General features: G+C 46.5%; 1 protein-coding gene and 1 long non-coding RNA gene across 2 annotated transcripts in view; one reads left to right on the top strand and one right to left on the bottom strand.

Moving 5' to 3' along the window:
• The window catches only part of LOC106744699, a 185799-nt gene that overhangs the window by 142824 nt on the left and 19023 nt on the right, over positions 1–23952 (bottom strand). The window lies entirely within an intron of this gene.
• LOC106744695 (pancreatic triacylglycerol lipase-like) lies at positions 19674–22005 on the top strand. The gene is made up of 3 exons (XM_014619654.1): positions 19674–20017; positions 20186–20431; positions 20537–22005. Exons 1-3 carry the CDS (start codon positions 19735–19737, stop codon positions 20944–20946), a joined length of 939 nt encoding a protein of 312 aa, XP_014475140.1. The 5' UTR covers positions 19674–19734; the 3' UTR covers positions 20947–22005.

The raw sequence follows: 23952 nt of genomic DNA, 5'->3' as shown, positions 1-23952 counted from the left end.
CCCCCTCACCGTGGCCCACCCCCCTTCGAACCACCCACCTGACCACCTTCCGCCATCTCTTCATCCACCTCCTCCTCCTCCCTCGGGCTGCCTCAAGAACAAACCCCAATATGTCTGACAACAATGCCCACCCGATGGATTAGACGCTTCCGCCGGGCACACATGAACACACGCGCGTGTAGATACACGCGGCGACACGTGTATGTGTGTGTGCGCTCACCTTCTCATCGTCGGTGTTTCATTGCGACGGAGTCACCTATGTGCTCGACATCGTGGTAACACACACACCGACGCGCGCACACATCGCGTCGTTACCCTCTTCCTTGCCACGATTTTTATTTCTTCCTATACCTTTTTCTTCGTAGTTCGCGCGCGTCGAGGGTGTCCCGCGATCTATTAAATTCTCCGAACGGGATGAATATTCATGCTCTCCGATCTCCGGTAACGCGGCCGAGCCTTTGCTTTCATCATTGTTAATTGACACTGATTCCTTGACGTCCCTTATCGCGTATCGCACGCGCGCGCACACGCGCGTGATACCGACCGGAAATTAGATTTAAAACGATCCGACCGTAACGACGTTGCGGTCATTTTTTATCCGGCTGATTGCCAGACGACGCACCCTTATGCGATTATCCTTCGGGATTTCGATCGCCAGCTTCGATTCCAGGAGTGACCATAAAGCGCTCGTAGAGGCTTCCGCTTTGTAGCAAAACGTATCGAGAGCGGAGCTTTATATTACATGCCGTTCTCCGTACGTGGATTATTTGCGCGAGTATCCGTTATGAAACGAGAGTCGTCTTGAGAAAAACAAAACAGTGACATTAACGAGAGAGAGAGAGAGACGCACTCCACGTGTTTCAAAGCAATCGTCCCGATCCGTGGAATCACGTCCGATCCTTGCGTCGATTCGATTTTCAATTCTGTGTGTGTATGTTACGAGACGACGAGGAAAGTTACGGATATCCTCGCGCCGAGTACTCAGACCGAGCGCGTGTCTCGGTAGAAAAAGGACGCTCGGCGCCCTTCCGCCGGAAGGTACATTCAAACAGGTGCACGACGCTCGACTTCCGAGCGCAAAAAACCAGCGACGAGATTCCTGAGAAAACAGGAGGGTCGCGCGTAGAGCGCGTGCTTCCGTAATACGTAAAATGTATTTGCATTTATCTCGCGCGACTCTTTATCCGACGTTTCTTACCCGAAAGACGCGAGACGTGACGAGGCGCGGGTTTTTTTCAGTTGAAGGAAAGAGATTAGTTCGTTCAACGCAAAGAACTCGCCACCGCAACCACCCGTTGTGTGGAAGAAAGAAGCTCGCTTTCTCTCTCTTTCTGGCTGGCCAAAGGAATGCCACTTTTCCGCGCGTCGGGAGGATGGGTAATTGCACGTACAATTTTTTTCCACCGGCTCGCCCTTCTTCGGAATTTTTCTCGGTTTTCTCTCTGCGCGCATCCCTTGGCTTACACGGTGGCCGCCGTCGTCTCCGGATACACGTGGAGACCGCCTGGACCGTGCCGTGCGTCTGTGTGGGACAATGTTTGCGCGCACGTATAAGTGTGTGCGCGATGGTGGGAGCCAAAGTTCACGGCCTGAGATCACGAACGTGCACGCACACGTGCGCGCGGCCGACCCCTTTCAGAATATTTTCTCGGTTCTTTCTTGCGGACCCTCACCCTAAGCAGGACGACGTGGGGGGTAGCTTGAGGTCCTGGTAAGACCCCCCACCAACGATGCTCCTTATTGATCGTCCTCCGACCCACCTCCCCAAGAGGGGCCACACACCACGATGGTGTGTGCTTTCTCCTTCTCCTTTATCCTCGCTTAGGTCCACCCCCGCGGCCACCCTCCCGCCTTTGTAGAACCCACCTACCAAAAACCACCCTATCTCTCCCGTCTCTCTTCTAACCTCGGCCGGCGTCAGCCGGGTCTCTCCCTCCTACCTTTGCTCGATAGTAACCCCCGGAACACAAAGAGCCCAGCGTGATCCCCAGCGTCTGGGCACCACTACGGATAGTCCGGAAGCATAGTTGGACATCAGCTCCAACGACGCCAATTTACCGGCAATTTCGTTCCCGGGGAAAATTGATTGCGGTCTACAGAAATTCATAATTAGTTGGACGGGGCTGTCTGACGTTCAAGCGCGGGAGCGTTCTCCAAACAGGAACTTAAGTATGATTAAACGTCGAGGCGGACGACATTTCTCCGCGTCACGCGGGAGCGAACGTTATACCGGAAGGAACGTGACGAAATATCGCCGTACAAAATCCTTTGCTTTCGTATCCGCGGCTTTTGTTAAACACCGGTAGCGACGGTACGTTCTTCGGCGTGCAAAGCAATCGTTCGCACGTAGTTCAGTCCGGCGACCTCTTCCATTCTCCCGTATCTCCATATTTCTTATGCGAAAGAGAGAAAAGAGAAAAATGAATATAAGAAATATATGAACGTTTGATATGCACTGTTATGAGCAAGCAACGCGCAAAGTAGCGCCGCGATGGAAGATCCGCACGCTTACTTCTTACGTCCTCGCAATTTAATTCCGATTTTCGATTCTGCGAGGAATTTCAAGGTGGAGAGCGAGAAAAAGAGATCTGAATGAAAAGTATTATAGAAGGTGCATCGGGAAAAGGCGGCAAAGTCAAACAGGTGCCGAGCACGTGGCCGATCGATGGCCAGGCAGCGTGGTTTGCCTCCTTTTTTTCCAGGCGGGGCTTTTCCCGAAGAACCGCGCGGAGCCGTTTTTCATTCATATTTCCATGGTCGTGACCCGTTCATCGAAGGCTGCAACGCGGCGTTGCAGGAATCGATTTCGAATGGCGCACCACGCGCGCCCTTCCTCCGCCTCTCTTTTCCCGCCGCGGGTGTTCCCCTAGGTCGGGGTTACATTTATGTACTGCCGTGTCGTATATTTATGTACTTTTTTTCGCCGCCATGCTACATTTTGTCAAAACGTTCCCGCGCCGCGTGATCAAAGCGCAACTAACAAAAATGCACTTTCCGACTGGACTCAACGGCAGGGCTGCCGTTGAATCAATTAGCCCTTCGCAGAAAGTCGCATTAACAACGACGGGTGACGTTACTTATTATTAATTTTGACGTTGGAATCGCTTATTAGCTCGACGCGACACGCATTACAATAGGCTTCGCCTTATAAACGCGAGCGAACGCGCGAATTTCCTTACACTCGGCCACTTCGAGACACGGGCGCTCGATAAAATAGGATGATTTGCGACATGGCACGGTTAAAAAAAGAAGCGAAACGGATAGTTCGAGTTTTTAATTGGATATATTTTTATAGCGGAATGAATTACCGGATAAATTACTCCCCGGGTCAGACCGGCCGTAGCATTTTTACGTCGCGCGTTGTTTTCCTTCTTTTCTTCCAACATTTTACAGTCCGTCCACTCGGGGGACAATAAAAATTGCACAACTCGACGATATCACTCCGAACGATATAACGTAGGAATTTCGTCCAATGAAACCTCGCCGAACGAAAGAGGCATTTAAACACTATGTATAATGAAAATGTTCTAGGCAAACAACGGTTGCCGCGATTGTTACGCGATTGCCGGCGCGTAACATTAGCGGGAATGTTAACGCTGTATGACGTTTTTAAGCGCACCGCCAGAATAAATTGCTACAATCGCGATAACGATATTGTCTATTATTTAAAACCGCGCGATTTGTTATTGCGCTGAGAACCGGATCCGAGAACGAAATAATGTACGGACGACCACATGTTGCGCCGGGAATTTCTTTTCTCTGAAAACAATTCTTGGCGATTGGATAGTGGGCGGACGGGCGGGCGCGCGCTCAACAATAAAATCAACCGAGGCAAATAAAAATATGTATCGCAATATTCGAAACATCTCTCGCGAAGAGAGGTAAACGCGAGCACGAGCGTAAAATCCAGACTCTCGCAAATTCGCACGTTACATACGTTACGGCTGGCGAAAAAGGAGTGAAAGGAGTTAGCGACGTGAGGATCGCGAGAAACGAATCTCGCGAGGAAGAGGAACGCGACCTCAAGGTGGCAACGATGCGCACGTGACCACGTCGCCCCCGCTGCCAAGTCGGATCCGGTGATCCACGAGGAGCAATTTGGGGATGACGGAGGCTGTGTAGCCGTGGCAGCTCCAGTCTATCGGAGATATCCGATCAGCGCAACAGCTGATGGCTCGCGTATCTATCGACCCATCGGCTGCCATCGATATTGTAATAGTTTGCTAATAGTCCGACGATTGTTCGACCATTGACGCGACCTGTAAGCGGACACTGAGCTCGTCTCCATCAGCGACGCGGTGTGAGCAAGGAGGAGAGCGAAACGACGAGACAGAACGAGAGGTAGAGCTCGAGAGGTGGAGAGAGAGAGAGAGTGGAAGAACGATCGAACGCCCGCGGAAATTTTAACGCTCTATAACATGCGGTAAACTCGATTATCCGCGGCTACGAATTCCCACTTTTTGTTCTCCTTCCACGCCGGATACGTACGTTTTCCGTGTTGCACGCGCCCGTATATGTGGCGTAACGTGTAAACGGTGAATAATGCCTCTATTTGTCCAGTTCGACTTTGCCGCCGTGGCGCCGGAAGTGTCGTCCAATTTTGTTGTCAAACCGATTCCCTTTGGTCGCCGGTTTTCGCGCTAATTGCTCCATTACCACCGGCAATTTCGGCCAATATTTTCTTGACGAGTCCGAATAAAATCCCGTTACGATTAGCGCGCGCTCGCCGCTCTGTCGCCGCTCGTCACGGCCGGCCCGGCACCTTTCGCTTTATTCGCTCTCACCTTCCGATACGGGCCGACGCATTAAAGTCACATCACGCTTTAATGCAAATAAGATACGTTTCATAATGTTAATACGCGGAAGGCGGCGCGCGCGCAAGAAGCGTTAATTTCATACGCATTAAATGTACATGCATTTAAATAATTTATAAGCGGGGCACTTAGTTTTTAACATTAAAAGGTAGTTTCTCCAACAAGTATTTTATTTGCCGGTCTAGGCAGCGGACCTCTAACGGGATACTTTTCATTAATATTAATAATCTGCTACGCGCGCGCATCCGCATGGACACACACATACACCGACACACTCGCGCGCGCACACACACGCACAATTTAAACTTGCGTTTTTTATCGACGAAATGGTAATTAAACGCACCGATTAACGATACTTTCGCGGTCGGCTCCGCTTTAATTCATCAGCGAGATTTTTTCCACGGTTCGTAAGGCGTCACGCCGGGACTGCGATCTTGGGCGGGTCCCTGGTCTTTGTAAGCGCGTGTAAACACTTTTTACCGGCGCCATTAACGATGACCACTCGGTCATCGTAGACTCCGGAGGAAGGCGGATCGTGTGTCCTCAAACATTCACCCTTTCTTCTTTATTTCTCCCCTTCTTCCCCCGATTGCCTCTAATTATGTTTGCGTTTCTGAGTACGGACTCGCTTTTTTCTTTTAATTAGTCACATGGTTAATCATCGCGTCGGAGCGCACATCCGGCCCGACCTCGTCTATTAAGAAACGCGGGTGTACAAGTCTCCTCCCGCGGGGCCTCTCCGTACATACGATTTAACCGCGATGAGAATTTGACAGTCGTAATGCCACGATATCGCAAAATATCATCAGAGATGGTTGCTTTTTTCAAAAGACAGTCGAGAGATCGTACGTTCGTTGTTGCCGCGGCAAAAGAGAGAAAAAAAAAATATTGCTCGGACCCATACGGTCGTACCTTTATTAATCTTACGCGTAAAAGCGAAAGCGTCGATTTTACTCCGGACCGGTCGGCGCGCTGTTCCGGAAAAGAGAAATCTACGACGCCACGGCATTCTCTATGTATGCGTACGTGCAATTTATAACGCGCGTGAACATTTATCGGTGCGTACACGCGGGTGTTATGGTTTTTCGAGTGGCGCGCCGAATCCGCGCACGGAAAATACGATGCGCGCGGTCAGGGCCGTGCGAAAGGTGATGCAGGCGCATCGGTGCAGTATGTGAGGGATGCTGGTCGATGGCACTGCACGAGGTCGAAGTACTGGCGCACGGCTGTATGCGTGCGGCACGCGCAATGAAAAAGAGCGAATTTGAAATCGCGTTTGCGCGGCCGCGCGACGACGCGACGCGCGCTCCGAACGCGGCGCGTCGACCAGCGGTGAAGTAACAGCTGTTTTCGTGTGTCGCGACGCGACGCAGAAGAGCGAAAAAAAAGAGGGTAGAAAGAGGGAAAGGGAGCGGGATGAGGAGAGAGAAAAGCAACAATCGAAACCGTGTCGGGCAACGGCCGTGGCCCGCGCAGCGGTCCACAATAAAAATCGACGTTGTTTCAATGTCACGAATATTTCGCGCTGCTCTTTTCTACTCGTTTTCGGCGGCGACGCGCGTCTTAATGAGAAAAGTGGCGCGAGCGAGCGCACGCGGAAACGAACATTTATCTTGGCCCTAGCGAGGTACTGTGATCGAGGGAAATTATAATAATTAGAATGTCTCGCGAGGCCAAGAGAGACTCTTGCGTCTCTCTGTGATGGGACGTGAAACATGGGGCGTTCTTAAAAGATTTTCGACGTTTGGCCGCTCGAACTTATGCCTTTTGCTCAATTCTTATCAGTTCAAGAAGATAGGTCTGAATAAATTGGTTAAATTTTTTTTTCATTTATACGGATTATATTGTATTAGTTATGATAAGGATTTTGTGTGAATTATATTACTCGAAGAAAGCCGATGGAAAGGATTACTCGGAATACTCAGAATAGTAATCTACGAGAAAAATTCATATCTGATTATCAATTCGAATACTTTATGACGGATTTAAAATTAGCTTATCGACTATCATGCAGTCATATATGATAAGATAAGCTTGTTCTCGAAATAATAAAATGGTACAATTAATACGTTTTTATTGATGTAGTTCGTGTTACAATGCGAGTTTATTATTTATTATCACGATATGAAAAACGATAACTCGAATCGCGTTATGACATTATTATTTTACTCAATTTATTGCCTTGAATGTTTTGTAACTTGAGATTGTGCTCGATATCAAATATTTAGACGTTTCAAATGTAAATGTGAATTAAGAGATGCCATTTATAACTGGAAAATTGGACAGTGTCTAAATCTTAACAAGTAAATATACATATTTAATATACTTATTAAAAAGATACACGGAATAAAAGTTTGATTGTATTAAGCAGAAAGAGAATAACCAAATGCATTTTGGTTGAAGGAGACAGAATTTCCGATTATAAAAACCACATTTGGATCATAAGGACTAGAAATTTCATTTTCTTCATTTAAAACGCACTTGTTCCTTTTCTGCTTAATGCAACCAAATTTTTTTTCATGTACATATACTATACATATCTCGCATACAACATAGAATATATTACAAGTCTGTAATAGAAGACTCGTAGATTTTTTTTTATACAGTTGACAGATTTCACCACATAATTAATTTATCATAACGCAAACCCTTACCCCGTAAAGCGTGGGTTGATTATACCCGATTGCACAAATGTTCTTGACTATATTATAAATTTTTCTTCACACGTTCGTACTTTGCGAATAGTCACATTAGGATTAATCAAATTCGTTAATCTCATTTACTTAGCGCTCCGAGAAAGTCAATCGTTTGTCTTGAAAGGAATCCGCGCATTCATTTATGCGTTTATATCTTTTCACGCGATATTTATTAATTGAGAATTAGAGAAAAACATGCGACTCCCTTTGTCGTATGTGTGTGCTTACGATTCTTAATTCCTTTATAGATTCGCACGAATGGTGGATAACAAAAAGGTAAAAATAAAAATAAAAAAAAAAAAGAGAGAAAAGAGTCACAAGGGAGCGGAACATATTATTCACGGCATTTAGAGAGGACTACAATTTCTTTCGCCATCAAACTGAGCATAAAGTTAATCTCGCGAATGCACGTGCGAAACTCCGGTAATAGTCGGAATATAGTGCGCACGCTATCGAGACTACACACAAACAACGCAAACTCATCGGGCGGTGGTGCGCGCCGCCCCGACCGACCGGTATGGCGCACACGTAAAAGTCGCGGAAAGTCGTTCCCCATATTTCACGCGCATTTTCCGAAAAGTACACTTTGCTGATCACGTAGACGCGATCGGCCAACTCTCTAGTTTTGCACTCATGCTCTCCCTCGGGGGGGTTAGATCCGGCCTTCGGTGGAGAGTTTCCACGGGAGAATGGAGAGAGAGAGGGAGGGAGGGAGGGAGGGAGAGAGAAAGAGAAAGAGAGAGAGAGCCTAGGTAAGGGAAAAGGAAGGCGAGTACAAGGACCACGCGTGCTTGGCGGAAAGGGGCAAGGGGGAGGTTAGGCAGATAGGTAGGTAGTCGAGCGCGGTGAGGAGGGTTGGTAGTTCCTGGGGCAAGGAGGCGAGGGTCAGTGGGGCGACAGGGGGTGCGTTAAGCCACACCCGCAAAAACAGCCCCCTGCAGCTCCGGCAGCGACCGAGCGCATCGACCGACCAGTTTCCCCACCATCAGCACCGCACACAACGCAAGCGACAAGTTCGACTCGGTTTGCAAAAGCTTCTCGAGGATAGCAGCTAGTTCACCGCGCGGCTACCGTTCGCTCGCTCTAGCTTGCCGATGCTCTTTCACAGCGCTACGTGTGCCGTACGTACATAGATACTCCGTGACGCCGCTCTCTGTGTCCCTATCGCCTACCTACCTACCTACCACGGTTTCCCAATAGAACCTACCTATCTACCCGTTTGCACCTGTACTTCGGGCGAACATACACGCATGCACACACATACACACATCTACGTCACAGCAAGGCGCGATCCTCTCCCGTCCGGTTCCTAGAGTCGTTCGCTAAGTTCGCAGCGGAGACGCGCGGCTCCTCGCGAAACCGCGTTTCGGAAATGTACGACGCATTATGAGAACCACTTTTTCTTCCGCGTAGAATTCACTTTGCGAAAAATCATTTTGGAGATAGCCGAATTCGTCGTGTAGTTGCCTGATGTTCGTACGAACGAACTCTGGACTGGTACGAGTGTCTTAATTAATTGGATGAATTTTAGGCAGTGATGGACATATTTGATGAAAGATCAACGTTAAAAAAAACTTTCAACGTTAATTTTATTTATTTGATTGATACACGTGCGAGAGAGGAATTTGGCCGGAGGTATAAAGCTCCAATTGATTTTTGGAGATGCTTGCGTAATGTTTGATAATTACGCATCTCGATGAAAATTCGACGTTTACGGACTCTACAAAGTTAAAGTTTGATAGCTATTAACTGGGGCTCTAATAATTATTCATTTTGCGAGAGAAACAATCTTCGTAAAAAACATAAAAGTAAAAGCGGTTCGCGTCTCAACGACAGTTCAAACGGAAATTCCTATCCCCCCCTCCCCCTCTCTCCCTAAAGCCGATATATTAAAGCAGTAAAATTAATTCTTCAAGTATTCCGTCGCTATTCGTCTAAGAATTCTAATATTCCGTGCTGTTGCAGCAAAAGGGTTGATATCCCCACCCTCGGTTATTTCGCGCTGTCTCCCTTTTCCTCCCGTTTCCTCTTATCTGTCGATCTCCCCACTCTCGGGGCTCCTTCGAACCCTCAGATGCCACCCCCAACATCACCGTCACCACTAACATCGCACACGACCACCTCCAACCTATCCTCTGTCCCCTACGACTTCACCCTCCTTCGACAATGCCGCGCGCATCCTTTCGCGCAGGCGACGAAGAAAAGTGCGAAAAGCTCGGCTTTTTGCGCGCGAAAACTTTTCAAACTACTCCACAACCACCCACGCCAGCGCACAGCGTAGAAGGGATGAAAGTTTTTCAAGCGGGGGATGGGGACACGTATGCTTTTAGCTTAAAGAATTCCTTACGCCCTCGACTCTCGCAAAACTTTCCCTGCTACGTCGGAAAATGGTATTTTCACTATGCGAGAGGACTTCCTACGAATAAATAACGAAGCTATCGGGTGTCTGCGAGATGGCGGAGTAAACTTCGAAGTTTTTTCAGATGTCGTTGAGTGAGTTCACAGACAGGGAGTGAGTTCACAGACGGTACGACGATATACCGTGCGTGCGTGCAGCATATTCAACAGACTACCAACTGAAAGAGACCACGGCCTTTTCGAGAAACCTGCGAGTCCTCCACTGTATAATCAAAATCATGAATTTATTCAATTGTACAAATTAAGTGCATCATCTTCTCTCGTGGTTTCCGAGCAACACTCTTCTAGATTACGCAAACGTAATTTCCACAAAGACGCTCGATAAAACGACGCACGTTGTGAACGACGATGTGTCAAATGGAACTCAAGTCTACTTCTGCGTAACAGTCAGATCGTTAGGTAATTTTAAAGGGCTCCTCCGTTCTGTCTGAGCCGTGCACCTGTCGGGAGTGGAAATGTCATAGCTAGGGGTAAATGTGACGCGAAAGGGCGGGTCCATAGGCGTAGTCATACGGCTAGCCAGGGAGGGCTTTAATTAAGGCAAGTAGAGAAAAGAAAAATCCCGAGGGAATTTATAGAGGTCGGCAGCCGCGCCGGGCGTTAAGGGACCGAAGGGAATGGAGAGCCCCAGGTTGAGACAGGGTCGGTCGTGAACTCGAAGGACCGGCCCTTGGTAATTTAGACCTTCGAAACGACTCTGTGGCCCATAAAGGGCTAAATGCGAAGCAGACTTTACTGCGTTAATTTCTTTACACAATTAAAAGGACGGTCTACCAGTTTTACTATTGTTTCCAGTGATATTTCCCTCTTCCTCTCCCTTTTTCTTTTCCCGCTGATATTACTATGTGATAAAGGTATTAAACGGCACTCGTTTGGAAACATGCTGCCGTAAGGTATCCGGTTAAATCGCGATGATATACGTTTACATAGTTCCTCGTCGAATTCACAAGAATTTCAGCGCGACGGTCTCCCTATATTTCCGATGTTACCTCCACGTGGTGGAAACATTACGACAACCATGTACGTGAGTTTTTCGTCTCGATGGAATTTCCGGAACACGCGGTATTTGCACTGCGATATTTGCTGCAAAGTATCCGAATAAATTCGAGTGTTTACATCCGCGAAACATTATTTCATCTCGCGATGGAGAATAGCCGCAAATAGAGTTCCATAAAAGTATAATGTTCTTCCGATTCTGGGCGCGGCCAGAATTCGATTTCGATTTCGACGTGCGGCCTTTCAACCTTCGATCGCTATTCAAGGCAGCTCGCCCGCTCGCTCGCTCGTTCGCCTTTTTACGCGAGTCAGAATCCCGAGAGAATTTTCCTCGGCGCGGCTCTATTAGTGCGCCGAATAATGATGAGTTTAAACATGGCGTCGTCGTGCTAGGGCATATAGAGGCGGCTGCGGTAGGTAGTTCCCTCGGATTAACTTGGCCCGTTGACGAGGTGATTAAACGTTGATTAAATGCAGGCTAAATTGCAGTCAAAAATATCGATTCTCCGCCTTGACTCGTTGAGCGTTGCTACGTACGTCGCAGCCTCCCGAGCGTCTCTCGCCTCGCCTTCCCTCGGACACCTTTCAAACCCGCCGTATAATCACGGTTATCTTACACGGTCCTAATGGAATTAGAGCGCCGCTTTGATACAGTCGCGTCTCCCGGTGAATAATTACGAGATTGCCTAACAACCAACGAACGTACTCCCGTACAACCGTAGGAAGAGATAACGGTGTAGATAAGTTTAAGCCGGCTCGATGAGCGATCGCCAGTCATGTCCGGCCGATCGCGTCGTGGTGTTTCGCCGACGAGCGCCCTCCCGAGGCGCGCGATTCTCCGAGACGTAATTACGAGCTCATTAACGCGACGAGACGGGGACGCTTTCATCGACGCGATCCCTCGCGTTTTCGCGCGCGATAGAACGGAGGCGCGCGAAACGCGCTTACAAACCGCGAGCGGCTCGCCGTGCGTGTCCGCGTACGAGGTGGTTTACGCGACGGTAGTGGTGCTGATGGTGTGGTGATGCTGATGATGGTAGTGGTGGTGGTGGACGACGGCGACTTTTAATCAATCCGATTATTGTCAGGAGGATTGGACCTGGCATCGTTCCTTCGCTCGTTCGTGTGTACGCGTATTAACGTTTGACCCCGGATATCCCCCCGTTGCACCCACCCTCCAACCGCCTTCCGGCCTGCCTCTCTTTCGCACTCGCTCCATTTACGCTCGGCGGCTCGCTCTCGTCCGCCGCTCAATAGATTCATCATATATATATTTTCATATATATATATATATATGTGTGTGTGTGTGTGTGTATATACCTGGACATTTATGCACGTGTACGCGCAAGAGGCGGAGGACGATTCCTCGATCGACCTTAATTGACTCGTCGCATCGACTGCGTTTTCTTTTATTTTCGTCCCCTGCCGCGCGCCCACCCACTACCTTTCCCACCTTCCTTTTCAATATCACCGATGAGGCCAGAGTTCGACTTGCGCCGCCGCCGCTTAACGGGTAATTCCGCGGAGACGACGAGAAAGAACCGCGGGGCATCGAGCGGGAGCCTGTCTCCGATAAGGCAAAGGCGACATTTTTCGTGCGGATGACGGCGGTCGAGCGGATAAAGTTTCGGTTTGAAAGCTGATCGGTCCTCCAACGATAATTAACGGATTATTAATTAACAATTGACATGCGACACATACCGCTTCGAAATTATGCAAAGTGAGATTCTCAGCGGGAGAATTTCATTAAATTTTATCGAAGGCGCTTCGCTGCATCGAGAGGAGGAGTTCGCAGGGTAAAAATTTGGTGACACGAGTATGTGTTCTCTCGTCAAGGGGACAGCAGAGCTCTGCTGCCACGGAAGACTCGATTGGTCTTTGAATATTAATTGCCGACTAATTGGTGACATATAATTGGCATCGCACATATAATTAGCTTTGCAGTTCAGAGAGCACGACTTGAGTTATTATTTCAAACGAGCGCGTATATTTTCTACTAAGATCACAGGCATTAAGAATGCCACGGTACTATCTTATCTCCGCTAGTCACATCTTAAACACGACAAGGTTTTTCCATCGTGAGAGCTCCTCCTGTCGGTCAAGTGATGTGAAGCGACGCAGCTAAGAGACCGTTATTCGTACCTCCGCTTCTGGAGCTCGTTTTAACCCGCTCACACGACTCGAGAGAGGGAATTTCGGCGACTCGACGTTTTTATCGAGAACGAGATCGCTCGAAATTCCTCCGAGAATCCGCAAGCGGAGGAAAAATGCGGGGAACACGCGCGGGCTCACGGGGCCGACACCCCGTATATATAATTCGTACGCTAGCTGTACTTAGAAAGCGGCCAACGCGCGCGCGTATACGCACGCACACACGCGAGCGCAAAGAAGTGGACAGCCTGGCCCTGACACTCAGAAGCACCATCAGTTATATAGAGACCGTCGACTGGACCACCACCACCGACGTCATCACTACCACCACCACCACCGCCGCTGCCGCTACTACTACCACCGCATCGGCGATGTACCACCATTACCAAGCGCCGCCACCCCCGTAACACATGGCGAGAACGGGACGGGCGACGGGAGCGGCGAGAACGGGGGGATGGTTTTTTAAATCTAGCCATCAAGGATCCATCCTGGCCTGGCTGAATGCCCGCGCGCCACACATCGAAAGCGATCTAACGCGACCGCGCGTATTTGTCGGCCGCCCATTATCCTCCTCGAAATTCAATTACCGGTACGGGCGCGAAACCTATTTTTGCGCCGGCTCAACGAAGCGTTATTTCTCGCGTCTTAGGGCGAGCCGGTGTGCAACACCGTTCTTCCTCTACCGTTTTAATCGAGCGCACGCATATTTTCTCTCTTTCTCTCGCGACACTTGTCGCTCTCGCGCGCCACTCTTTCATCAAGCAGCTCTCGCCGCGACGGCGAGGTAGACGGGGGGGAGGGGGAGGGGGTCCTTTTTCTCGTTCCTCCTTCGACCCTCCTCGTGTACATCAAGTTTTAGAAGCTACGCCGCGGTTTACCGAGAGGGTTGTAATTGTAACCCGCTTGGCATTTCGAGGGTTAACGCGCGCGGACGAGCGGTCGCGTGCGCGAAGAAAAAGAGCCCCCTCCCCCTTCGCCCCTTGTTATCGCGTTGAGTTGCATTAATTAAATGTAAGCATATGTAAAACGCGCGACATAAAAATATAATTGCGCAACGAGGACGATGTACCGCTACTCGGTAAATTCGTCGATCGCCCATTATTCTCGTTGAAATTCAATTGCGGCCAGGAGCGCGAGGCCTGTTTTTGTGATAACTCGGATCGACTTGTTTCCGGATGAAACTTACTTTATATTATTTATTTGTGCAGCACCGTGCCGCCGCCGCCACCGACGCCGCGTACCAATCACCACCGCACTCGTTTCATTTTCTTCGCTCTTCGTCGCGCGTCGGTTTTGAATCACACTTACATTTCACCGCTGCATCAAGCTTCAGCGGGGAGCTCGGTCGGCCACCTCTTTTTTTATCCATCAGCGTCCTTACACGTCCTCGATTTACTCTTATCATTTTCGCGTTGCACTCGCGCGATGAGCTCAAAGGCGACGCGATTCTCTTTGACATACTTTCGTCTCGCAATGCAAATCGCGCACTACACCAGCGGCATACAGATGAGACGTGGTTTGTTTAAAAGAAAATATGCGCCAACTTACATCACTGTTTTTATCAAATTATTATTACGCTAATAATGACGCTGCGAATAAATATTATTCGACAGCCCGGTTTTTCCCCCTTCCCCCGCGTAGAAAGGATTTATTTTTATCGTGTATTTCGCGTATTTTATTTCTACGGGTCGCACATCTCCCACGAGACTTCAGAACTTCTCTTGTTTCCGCCTCCATCGTCTCGAATGGTGATCCTTTTTTGCGAAAACAAAAATTTTTTTTCTGATTAATCGAGAGCCGATCGACCGCACTGTGCATTCTCGAAAGCCCGTATTGTTTATTCCACGATTGGTAGACGCGATTGAAATCTTTCTCTCCTGTCGACCTTTGTTCCTCGCCTCTTTCAATTCAGAATGTCCAGCCACAGGCTGCAACCGTCCATTTAAAATATCACGTCCTTTCAGCGAATTGCTGGAATCTTCTTAAGTACTCCGTAATTTCGTCAATTCGAGTGCGCACGAAATAACGGCGTGAACCGGAGGAAAAAAATGCGATAACTTCACGGCGAATTATATGATTCGATACATTTTGTGTTTATGTTATGGACAAATAATGGAGTTATCATCGCGTCCTGTTGTTTGGTATCGAGTTCCCCGAAAATGGGTATTTTTACAAAATCAACCACTTAATAGTTGAACGTAGATAATGCAACATTTATACATAATAGGAGATAGCCCGACGCAACGTTAAACAAGAGTACATTAGAATGATCATAAATTCAGCCGGCGTTATATAAACGTTATATAAGAGTAATCATAAATTCTCCGGGTGCAACGACGATATCGCGCCATATAAATTAAAGTAAAACGAAGTAACACGCCCGCCCTGGCCGTCGATATTTCAACAAGAAGTCAAACGCACGCGATAGGACTGTTTTAATCATTCAATCATTTTTTACGCATTACAGCCGTATTTAAAATTGCGAATATCGACGCGTTTTACGCTGAAAATGTGAAATAAAAAAAAGGGAAGAAACAAAAAAAATGTTCGACGAATCCTGCAAGCGCAGCTCGATTTTCGAATAAACGTGACCGTGAATAATGCGTTGCTATTTGCCGAGAAGCGATCGTTTTGTTACTGGACACGGTAGAAAGATCGACACGCGTTTTGTAGCGACCGGGCCTCTCGTTGTCGCGAAAATCTCGCCGCTCAAGGCTTAATAACCGGGACACGTGGGGCACCCCGCCGTCCCTCGACGAAAGCGCGCCGCACGCTCATTTATTTCCGCGTCTTTTGCCGCGATAGTTTTCCCTCTTTTTGTCAGCGCGGCCGCTTTTTCTTCCCATGCTCTTTGGGCACGAAAGACCGCGAGCGTGAAAAAGAGAGGGTAGTAGTCGGGCGGTGAGCCGGGCGGCCGAGCCCGCTAAAAAACGCCAGCGCGGGCCACGATGACTTTCGGAATCATTTTTCAAAATGTCTGCCTCTGCCTCGAGGGGGGTGACCCCGACGGGCGGCGGTGGAGAGGGGCAGGAGGGTGGCAGAGGGGTGGTCAACCCCCGTGGCGTAGGGTGGCAAGATGGCGCCGCACGGTAAATCGATGGAGGCTAGTCACTGCAGGCGCCCTCGCTTTCACACAGCTCCAAACCCCCCTCACCCCCAGACCACCACCCACTTTACTACCCTCCTCGCCCACCCCCTCATTTTCGAGCTTCACGCAAGCGCCCGCACCGTGAATGTCGAGTCTTTGGTCATCTAAGCATAATTTCGCACCGGTCTAACATAGTAACCCTCATTCTACCAAAAAATGCAAAAATTTTTTTTTATTCTTTCTCGCGCATAAAAAAAAGTCAATTTTCGAGAGGAGCCTGATGTGAAAATTCGACCGGTCAACTTTCTCCCTGTTTTTTTCTCATTTTCGAGAGGACTCTACAGGAGGACGCGTTGAAAGTATGACGCTACTTGTAAACACAAACCTGCCGTCGATCGTATCGAGTCGCATCAGTCGACAAATAACGCAATAGGCGAAAGTAAACGAGGAGCGCGCGAGTAAACGCGAGCTGATCGCGTCCCGCGATATGATTTTTCCGATAAACCCATCTCATTTTAATATTCAACACCTGTAAACGCGCTGGAACAAAGGCGATAGCCAGCTACAGATCGGGGAGTATTTGTATTGGGCGCATCCCGCGATGTGAGAGCGCTTTTTCTCTCTCTCTCTCTCTCTCTTTTTCCCTCTCACCCTGTGTACAATACAAATTTCAAGCGGGTCGTTAAAACTGGTTTTTATCCCGCGCACCGCGAGCGAACCTGTTTGATTCTGTCTGAGAAACGCAACCGCCGAGGGCGAGAACCCGCCGTGGCTTTTTAAAAAGAATACACGCCACAACAGGTCTCCGTCTCTTAATCCTACCGCTCTCGCTTAACCGTCTCTCGCATCAATGTACAAATGAAAATTTTCATAGACACGTTAACGCTACCTCCTCCGTCTGCTCCGCCATCTCCTCGCCCCGGCTAATGCCCACGAAATTCTCATAAGCGCGCTCTAATTTCATTATACTAATTGGAATATTTTAAAATTTACGTAAACGCGCGACGGGCCACACGCGCCGCCGTAGGACTCAATTACGAATAAAACCCGCGAGTCCGCACGAATTAAATGTCTCGGTGGGAAAACGCGCGCCCGCGCATTTAGGAGAGGGCGTTTTCTCCAGCGTCGTCTCCTAGCGTAAGTCGTATATCTCGTGCATCGGCCGCCCTTCATCCCGACCGGATCGCACGCGGAACGAAATACCGCTTCGGTCAATCAAATCATCCCGATATCGCCCGCTATCGTAATTCCTTGTCAGGTGTTCGACATTGATGCTTCATCGACAATGCCCGTCTGAGATTTATGTACGTCGCGAAATGTGTTTCGAAACACCACAGATAAGCATCGGTACACTCACGCCAATAAAAGTCGTGCTGCCTTCGGCGATATCGCGATTTCGTAAATCATCGATAAGAAAAGCATTTATTGCTGGTAACCTTTGCATCGGTGGTTTTTATTAACCGAAACGTCCGTTTTGTCGTTCGAAATGCGGATTTTCTAACGTCGACGTACTAACTAAAACGCAAAATGTCCTTTTCCTCGGAGGAACACTTTGCGTATTTTTCTTCGTGCAGATCGACGATCTAAGCTGATACGATCAGCGGAATTTAGAGAACGAAGTTGACATAAATAAGCCGTATTTACTGCGTGTACTTTAGATTCTTTTATCTCAATTTTTTATTTTGCGTTTTATGATCTCAAAGAACATTATCTTCTCCAATACATTTCAAAGAGATTGTGTTTTTTCACATACGATATCATATTATTGCGTTTAGATACTTAATGTGTAGTCACGTGTCGTGCTTATTTCACTTCTTTTTAATTCTTATCCTCACTATGAATTATATTTTATGACAAAGTGTGTTAACTTCTATTTAAGAAGAATGCATTTTTTCGGTATCATCATCACATTCGAACAAGTATTCGTTTTCGTATAAACAGCTGTTTAACGCGAATTGTATTATGAGGCAGCTGAAAAATTAAAACAACCGTTTTTAATCGATGATTGTGTATTCTGCTTGTTAATATATTTCATAAGAATGATTGATATTGTCGATAACAACAAAAATAATTGACTGTCTAAAACAAGATTACAATTAAAAGCACGAACTGCGTGCAAAAACTCTATTCGTTGTGCCCGATGGCTTAATTATATCATTAACGCAATATTAACACGATTTTATTAATGCAATAAAATATAATAATGGTCTCAAAAATATTAATCTCTTTCAAGAGATATATTGACACGCGCACGCTGAATGAACTTATTAACCATTTTAAACGAATTTATTATTTAAATTATGCGATTTATCGGATTATCGTGTTGCAGTAAATGTGTCTCGTTATATTTTTAATGTTTCGCGTGTGAGATTTTCCCGTGAAGATAGGCCCTTCCATGTGAAACTTTTATGCAAATTTGAGACTTCGGTTGAAAAACAAAGTTTCTTAACTACACATATTATATATGATTTTTATCAAATTACATTTTTCAAGTGTCATTAAGATCTTTATTAAATTGATAATATTTGTCGATTAAGCGTATTGGTTATATATATATATATATATATAATCTGCGAGGATTGAAATTAATTAACGATGTAAAGCAAATGCAGAAAAACGACTAGTTTCGACGCGATAATAAAATTGATTAATAGAAAAAAAAGTAGCCAATGCCTTATCTCAATATTACTAAGATATTACTAAGAAATTATATAATTCTTTTCTTAAGTAATATCCCTGAAATAATTATGATCTGAACAGGAAATTTCAGGTGTCGTCGATCGCATACGCGCAATTGAGTTCGATCGAAATACATACATTGCCGACGTAATATTTGCTATGCATGAAAAAAATATTTTGTGTATTTTAACGATATACATTGTAAAAGTATTATTTCTTATAGTATTATGCGTACTCTTGTATAAACTTACGCAAAATAATATTTACGATCACGGCAAAAACAATAATAATGCTGTTTATTTGTACGCAAAAATCAATAAAAGCCTAAACGTTGCATGTTTCACGTAAATGCATGTCGTCGGTCAAAGTTAATCTTGGTGAAATAGTATCGGTGAAAGAACACATGTCGGCAAACATTGTTAACGAAACGCACGTGTTGCTAATTTTAATGTAACTTACGAGACATCTGCGTGGGAGGGTAAATTTATCTTATCTTACAATTTAATTGTCGAAGCATTGGAATAATCGCTTTATAAGCGTCGGTCTGCTCTGTTGCCGACAGAATTGTTGCGAACATGGAGAAACGAGTTTTGATCAGTTTCCTGCTCGTCTGCTGCGTGGCCGGTAAAAATGTCATTTATTTGATTCTTCGAGAATAAAAGACAAGTTTTGACGCGATTCTGTGCGAATTTTAATATACTTAAACGCGCACTTAAACTAATCACTTGTGATTTCTTCAAAGCTGATCTATAATACGCTGTCGTGTGTTCTTTATCATATTTTACACGACGAGCAAAAGCACGCTGAGTTACTCGTGTTTTGATTTGCAGGATCTCCGGCGGAGGAGGAAACGCTTCTTGACGAAACTAACACTATAAGTTTGACAAATAGTATGTTCAAAAAGGGAATGCATGTCTACGACGACGACGACAATTTAGTCGAAGTGACGTTTGAGGATTATAGCATGGTTGAAGAAATAACGAACGAAACCATAAGTGAACGCATTCTTTTCTATCTGTACACAAGGAAAAATCCTAACCACCCCCAACTGATTTACGTCGACGATGAGGAGAGTATAAATAATAGTAACTTCGACCCGGAGAAACCAACGCGCATAACAACTCACGGATGGATGAATTCCTACAAAAGTTCTGCGTGCCGCTTGATAAAGGATGGTATGTGAAATGATATTTTAAATATAAGGAAGCGCTACATTTTCTCTCACAGTGCGAGCGCTCATGTGAGATCTAGAGCTTAATTTAGACACGACGGCATCGAATCGGTAATCTCCTCTCATCTCAGAAAGGATTCTCGCGAACGCTCGTCGCTTTCCGTGTTCGCAGCTTACTTGAAACACGGCGACTACAACGTCATCGTTATCGATTGGAGTAGCATCTCTTTGGGGCCGTATTTGTTGGCTAGCAGACGGGTAAAGACGGTCGCACTTTATGTCTCCACCATGCTCAACTTTCTTAACGAAAAAGCAAAATTGAATTTCGACGAGACCATAATTTGCGGACATTCTCTCGGCGCCCACGTAGCTGGACTGGCCGCGCGCAACTGCAAAGGCAAAATCGGTTACGTCGTCGGTAAGTTTTTCACGTTTGCGATCTAACATCTGAGATCGCCGGTCGATCGATCGATCGATTAGTCCCAAGCAATCCGTTAATCCGGCACGAATTCGCGGTTTTCAGGAATGGATCCAGCCCAACCCTTTTTCATGTTATCCCCTCCTGGAGAAAGGATATCGGACAGTGATGCGAAATACGTGGAGATTATTCACACAAACGCTGGTTTTCTTGGTTTATTCAAGGCCGTCGGTCACGTCGACTTTTATCCTAACGGAGGAACTAAACAAAGCGGCTGCGTTCTGGACATCGGCGGCGCGTGTTCCCATTCGCGCTCGTTCAGGTTCATGGCCGAGTCCATCAACAGCGATACAGGGTTCTACGGGGTACGATGCAACTCTTACGCGCTATACTTGGCAGGCTTATGCAAGAAGAATGTACTGGCGATAATGGGCACTCTCCAAAAGAACTTTGACACGAGAGGTAGCTACTACTTGTCGACTAAATCGACGTCGCCGTACGCGCAAGGGAAGTAACTTCCGGAACGTACCGATCTGTAAAAGAGTTGCTAATTCACGTAGCATCTGTCGTCATAGCGAAGATCTCGCCTCCTCAATTCATCGCAGCAACGGGAGATCCGCGCCAGGCTAAACTCGTTCCTCTCAACGATCGATCGGGCGCGTTCGCCGTGCGTAATTGCGTTTCCGTCCGCAGCGGCTGTCTCAAGCGCGTCCGTCGTCACTTTCGTCCCGGGTATTTTTACACCGTCTGAATCTGACTATCGGAGAGCGTCGATACCCCGTTACTTATCGCAGGCGCCGGGTGAAATGAAAGCAGTACGGCGGTTCTCCTCATCGTCGACCTAATTCTCCGCGGCGCGTAAACGCGAGCGCAAGACGTATTTTGCGTCTCGCATGACGCATCGTTACGTTTCATCGGAAATGCAAAATATATGGAAGAACCGGGGGTTATAAATGCAAGCCAAGTAGCGTTAAGTACGCGTATCAATTTCCCTACGCTGTCTGTTCCTCGCAGCGGCAAGAATGCCTCTCTCTCTCTCTCTCAGTACACACGCGCAAACATACATCGGGGAGATACGCGGCCTCTTGAAACGCGAATCGACTCGAACCAACCCCGCGGAACCTTAGCCGCGGTGCATTAAATTTTATCGTAATATTTCCCGTGTATATCGTGCGCATAGCAACAAAGATAATAAGGCGATGTGGAAAACAGTTGGATTAAAGCACGCGCTGAATTTTAGGCTCCGGGCTGTTTCGAATAAACACAGACGTGGATATTTATCATTTTGGTATAATGCACGGAGAGATAAAGCCGAAAAAGAAGGAAAGGGCGATTTTGCAAAGAGAGTCCGCTCGGGTTTCCTTCGTCGAATAATTTTAGCGTAGATGCGAATGACGTCGCTCGCAGAGCCGACGACAATTACGACCAATCTGTGTAAATGCGCGAATTGCATAGTTGCCGTTGCCGCGAAACAAAAATGCGACCGACCGAACGATTTCGCGTCGCGGATCTCCGATGCTAAACATCGAATATTTTATCGTGAGATTAACGCTGCAATGAAATATGATAATATCCAGTAGTTCACGTCGATAATCATTTTCTTAGGGCACTCTCTCTCTCTCTTTCTCTCTCTGAGGTACAAATAAAATCATCGTATTTGTGTATTTGTGTATATACAAAAAGTTATTGTGTGTACGCTTTATTCCCCGACCCACTGAGATCAATACGTACGAGAAACAAGAAAAAAAGGAAGAGAAATGAAAATAAAAAGTTCGCAATAGAGATAGAATATTTGATTTGAAACGATTGATCTTCGGCGCTAAATTATGATGCGATATCTGTTACGAGCTCGATAAGGCGTCGAATGTTTCCATTGTGGAATATACCCGGTGCATCGATTGTTCGCGCTCGCGATTGAAATATCCGCGATAAAAGTTGCCGGAGCCGCGGCGAGTCTCACTAATGAGCGAACAATGGGTTTGCCAGGTGCAAGCGAGCCACCTAAGATGAATAAGGTTCCCGAACTGGAATGGTTAGACCGGAAAAATCCTGACGCCGGACGTCCCAAACAGGAATGTACCTTAATTCAATTGCAAAGACGTTCCCTTGAGCGCTGGCACACGCCAAAGTTGAATCAAGTGCGACGATTCTCCGATGTATTATCGGCGGTTGTAAAGCGATGCAAGATTGCCTGTGAAATCGTAAGAGTATGTGGAAAAAAAATAATTTGTACCGCGAAGGAAAACAATTACCAAGTTCATTTTTCCTCTTTTAAGTAATGGTTACTTTAAACGAGAAATATTTTTTGGATAATAGTATTAAGATATATTCATCACAAATATTAGAAAAACTTCTGTTTACTTATTCAAAGTAACCGAATTTAACTTTTCTCCGATAAAGTTTATAATATTCATGAAAAAAAGAACAAACTCTTGTTTTGAGTAAATGATAATGAGTTTTTCTAATATCTGTGATGAGTATATTTTAATATTATACAAAGAAAATATTCTTTTTTCAAAATAACCATAACTTAAGAAGAGAAAAACTAACTATAATAATAGAGCAATTGTTTTTCTTCGCAGTACAAGTAACATTTTTCTCTGTGTATACTCTGTGCATCGTCTTTCAGTTTGCACAAATGTAAGTACAATTATATCGTGACTATTATTATCGCACAATTGAAGGAAGACACGTGCGGTTTCATAATTTTGTTTGATAATTTAGACTGTTATTATCTCTTTATTCTCGGATATGCCGATGAATTATGTTGTATGCAACATTGTTATTTGTCAAGACGTAAGGTGAGCGAAATCTGAAGTGGTGTTACGCGATGAGCACAAATTTACATAATACAGCGCGAGATAAGATTTGATCAACATGCATCCCCGGAAGAAGCGAATAAAATGTATACTTCATCTCGTGCTTGGTCTCTCATCGGCATCAGCGTTGCGCAAAAACGCGCTTCTAAAACGATGACCCACGGTAATTTCTAAAGTCTAAACACACAAAACTTGCCGCGCCCCCGAAGAGAGCGCGTCGTGTTCAATTGCGGGGGTAATAATTCTTCTCCGGTTTGACGCGGCTGTCCGGAGTGTAGGTCAAGATTAAAACCTAAAATTGACGTCGGGGAAAAATTAAAGTTGTAAAGTTTCTGGTATCTATCAACGCGCGAGACGGGTCCATATATATCAGCATACGTAACGCTCGCCGTCCCGGTGTCTTGACCGCGAAAGTGTTGTCCCGCTGATCGCAGTTGCAGACACGAGCTCGCCACGGACCATTTTTCCCCCGGGCCGAAACAATCCCCCTGCCGTTCATTTTTCTGAAAGTATCGACACCGTACGGAAATTTATTTGTTCTTTTTACAGTTGATATTGTTCAAGGATACCATCGCGCGTACACATGCGCGCATTTCAATCGGAGATACTTAGATAAGCATACACGAAAATAAAGAGTACAGGTGCGCGTTTTTGATGCCGTCGCTGTAATTAAACAGAAGCGAGAAACGGCCGTTGAAACGA

This window comes from Dinoponera quadriceps, unplaced genomic scaffold, assembly GCF_001313825.1.
Source record: "Dinoponera quadriceps isolate SergipeBrazil2010 unplaced genomic scaffold, ASM131382v1 scaffold1352, whole genome shotgun sequence".
Classification (NCBI taxonomy): Eukaryota; Metazoa; Arthropoda; class Insecta; order Hymenoptera; family Formicidae; genus Dinoponera; species Dinoponera quadriceps.
Note: the sequence above shows the minus strand (reverse complement) of the source record. Positions and strands in the feature narration are given on the sequence as shown.

Excerpts from the sequence above, each read along its gene's own strand:
- LOC106744695 (XM_014619654.1), top strand. The coding sequence starts at position 19,735 with ATGTTCAAAAAGGGAATGCATGTCTACGACGACGACGACAATTTAGTC. Across the intron at positions 20,018-20,185 it reads GTGCCGCTTGATAAAGGATG|CTTACTTGAAACACGGCGAC; the intron begins GTATGTGAAATG and ends CCGTGTTCGCAG. Across the intron at positions 20,432-20,536 it reads CAAAATCGGTTACGTCGTCG|GAATGGATCCAGCCCAACCC; the intron begins GTAAGTTTTTCA and ends CGCGGTTTTCAG.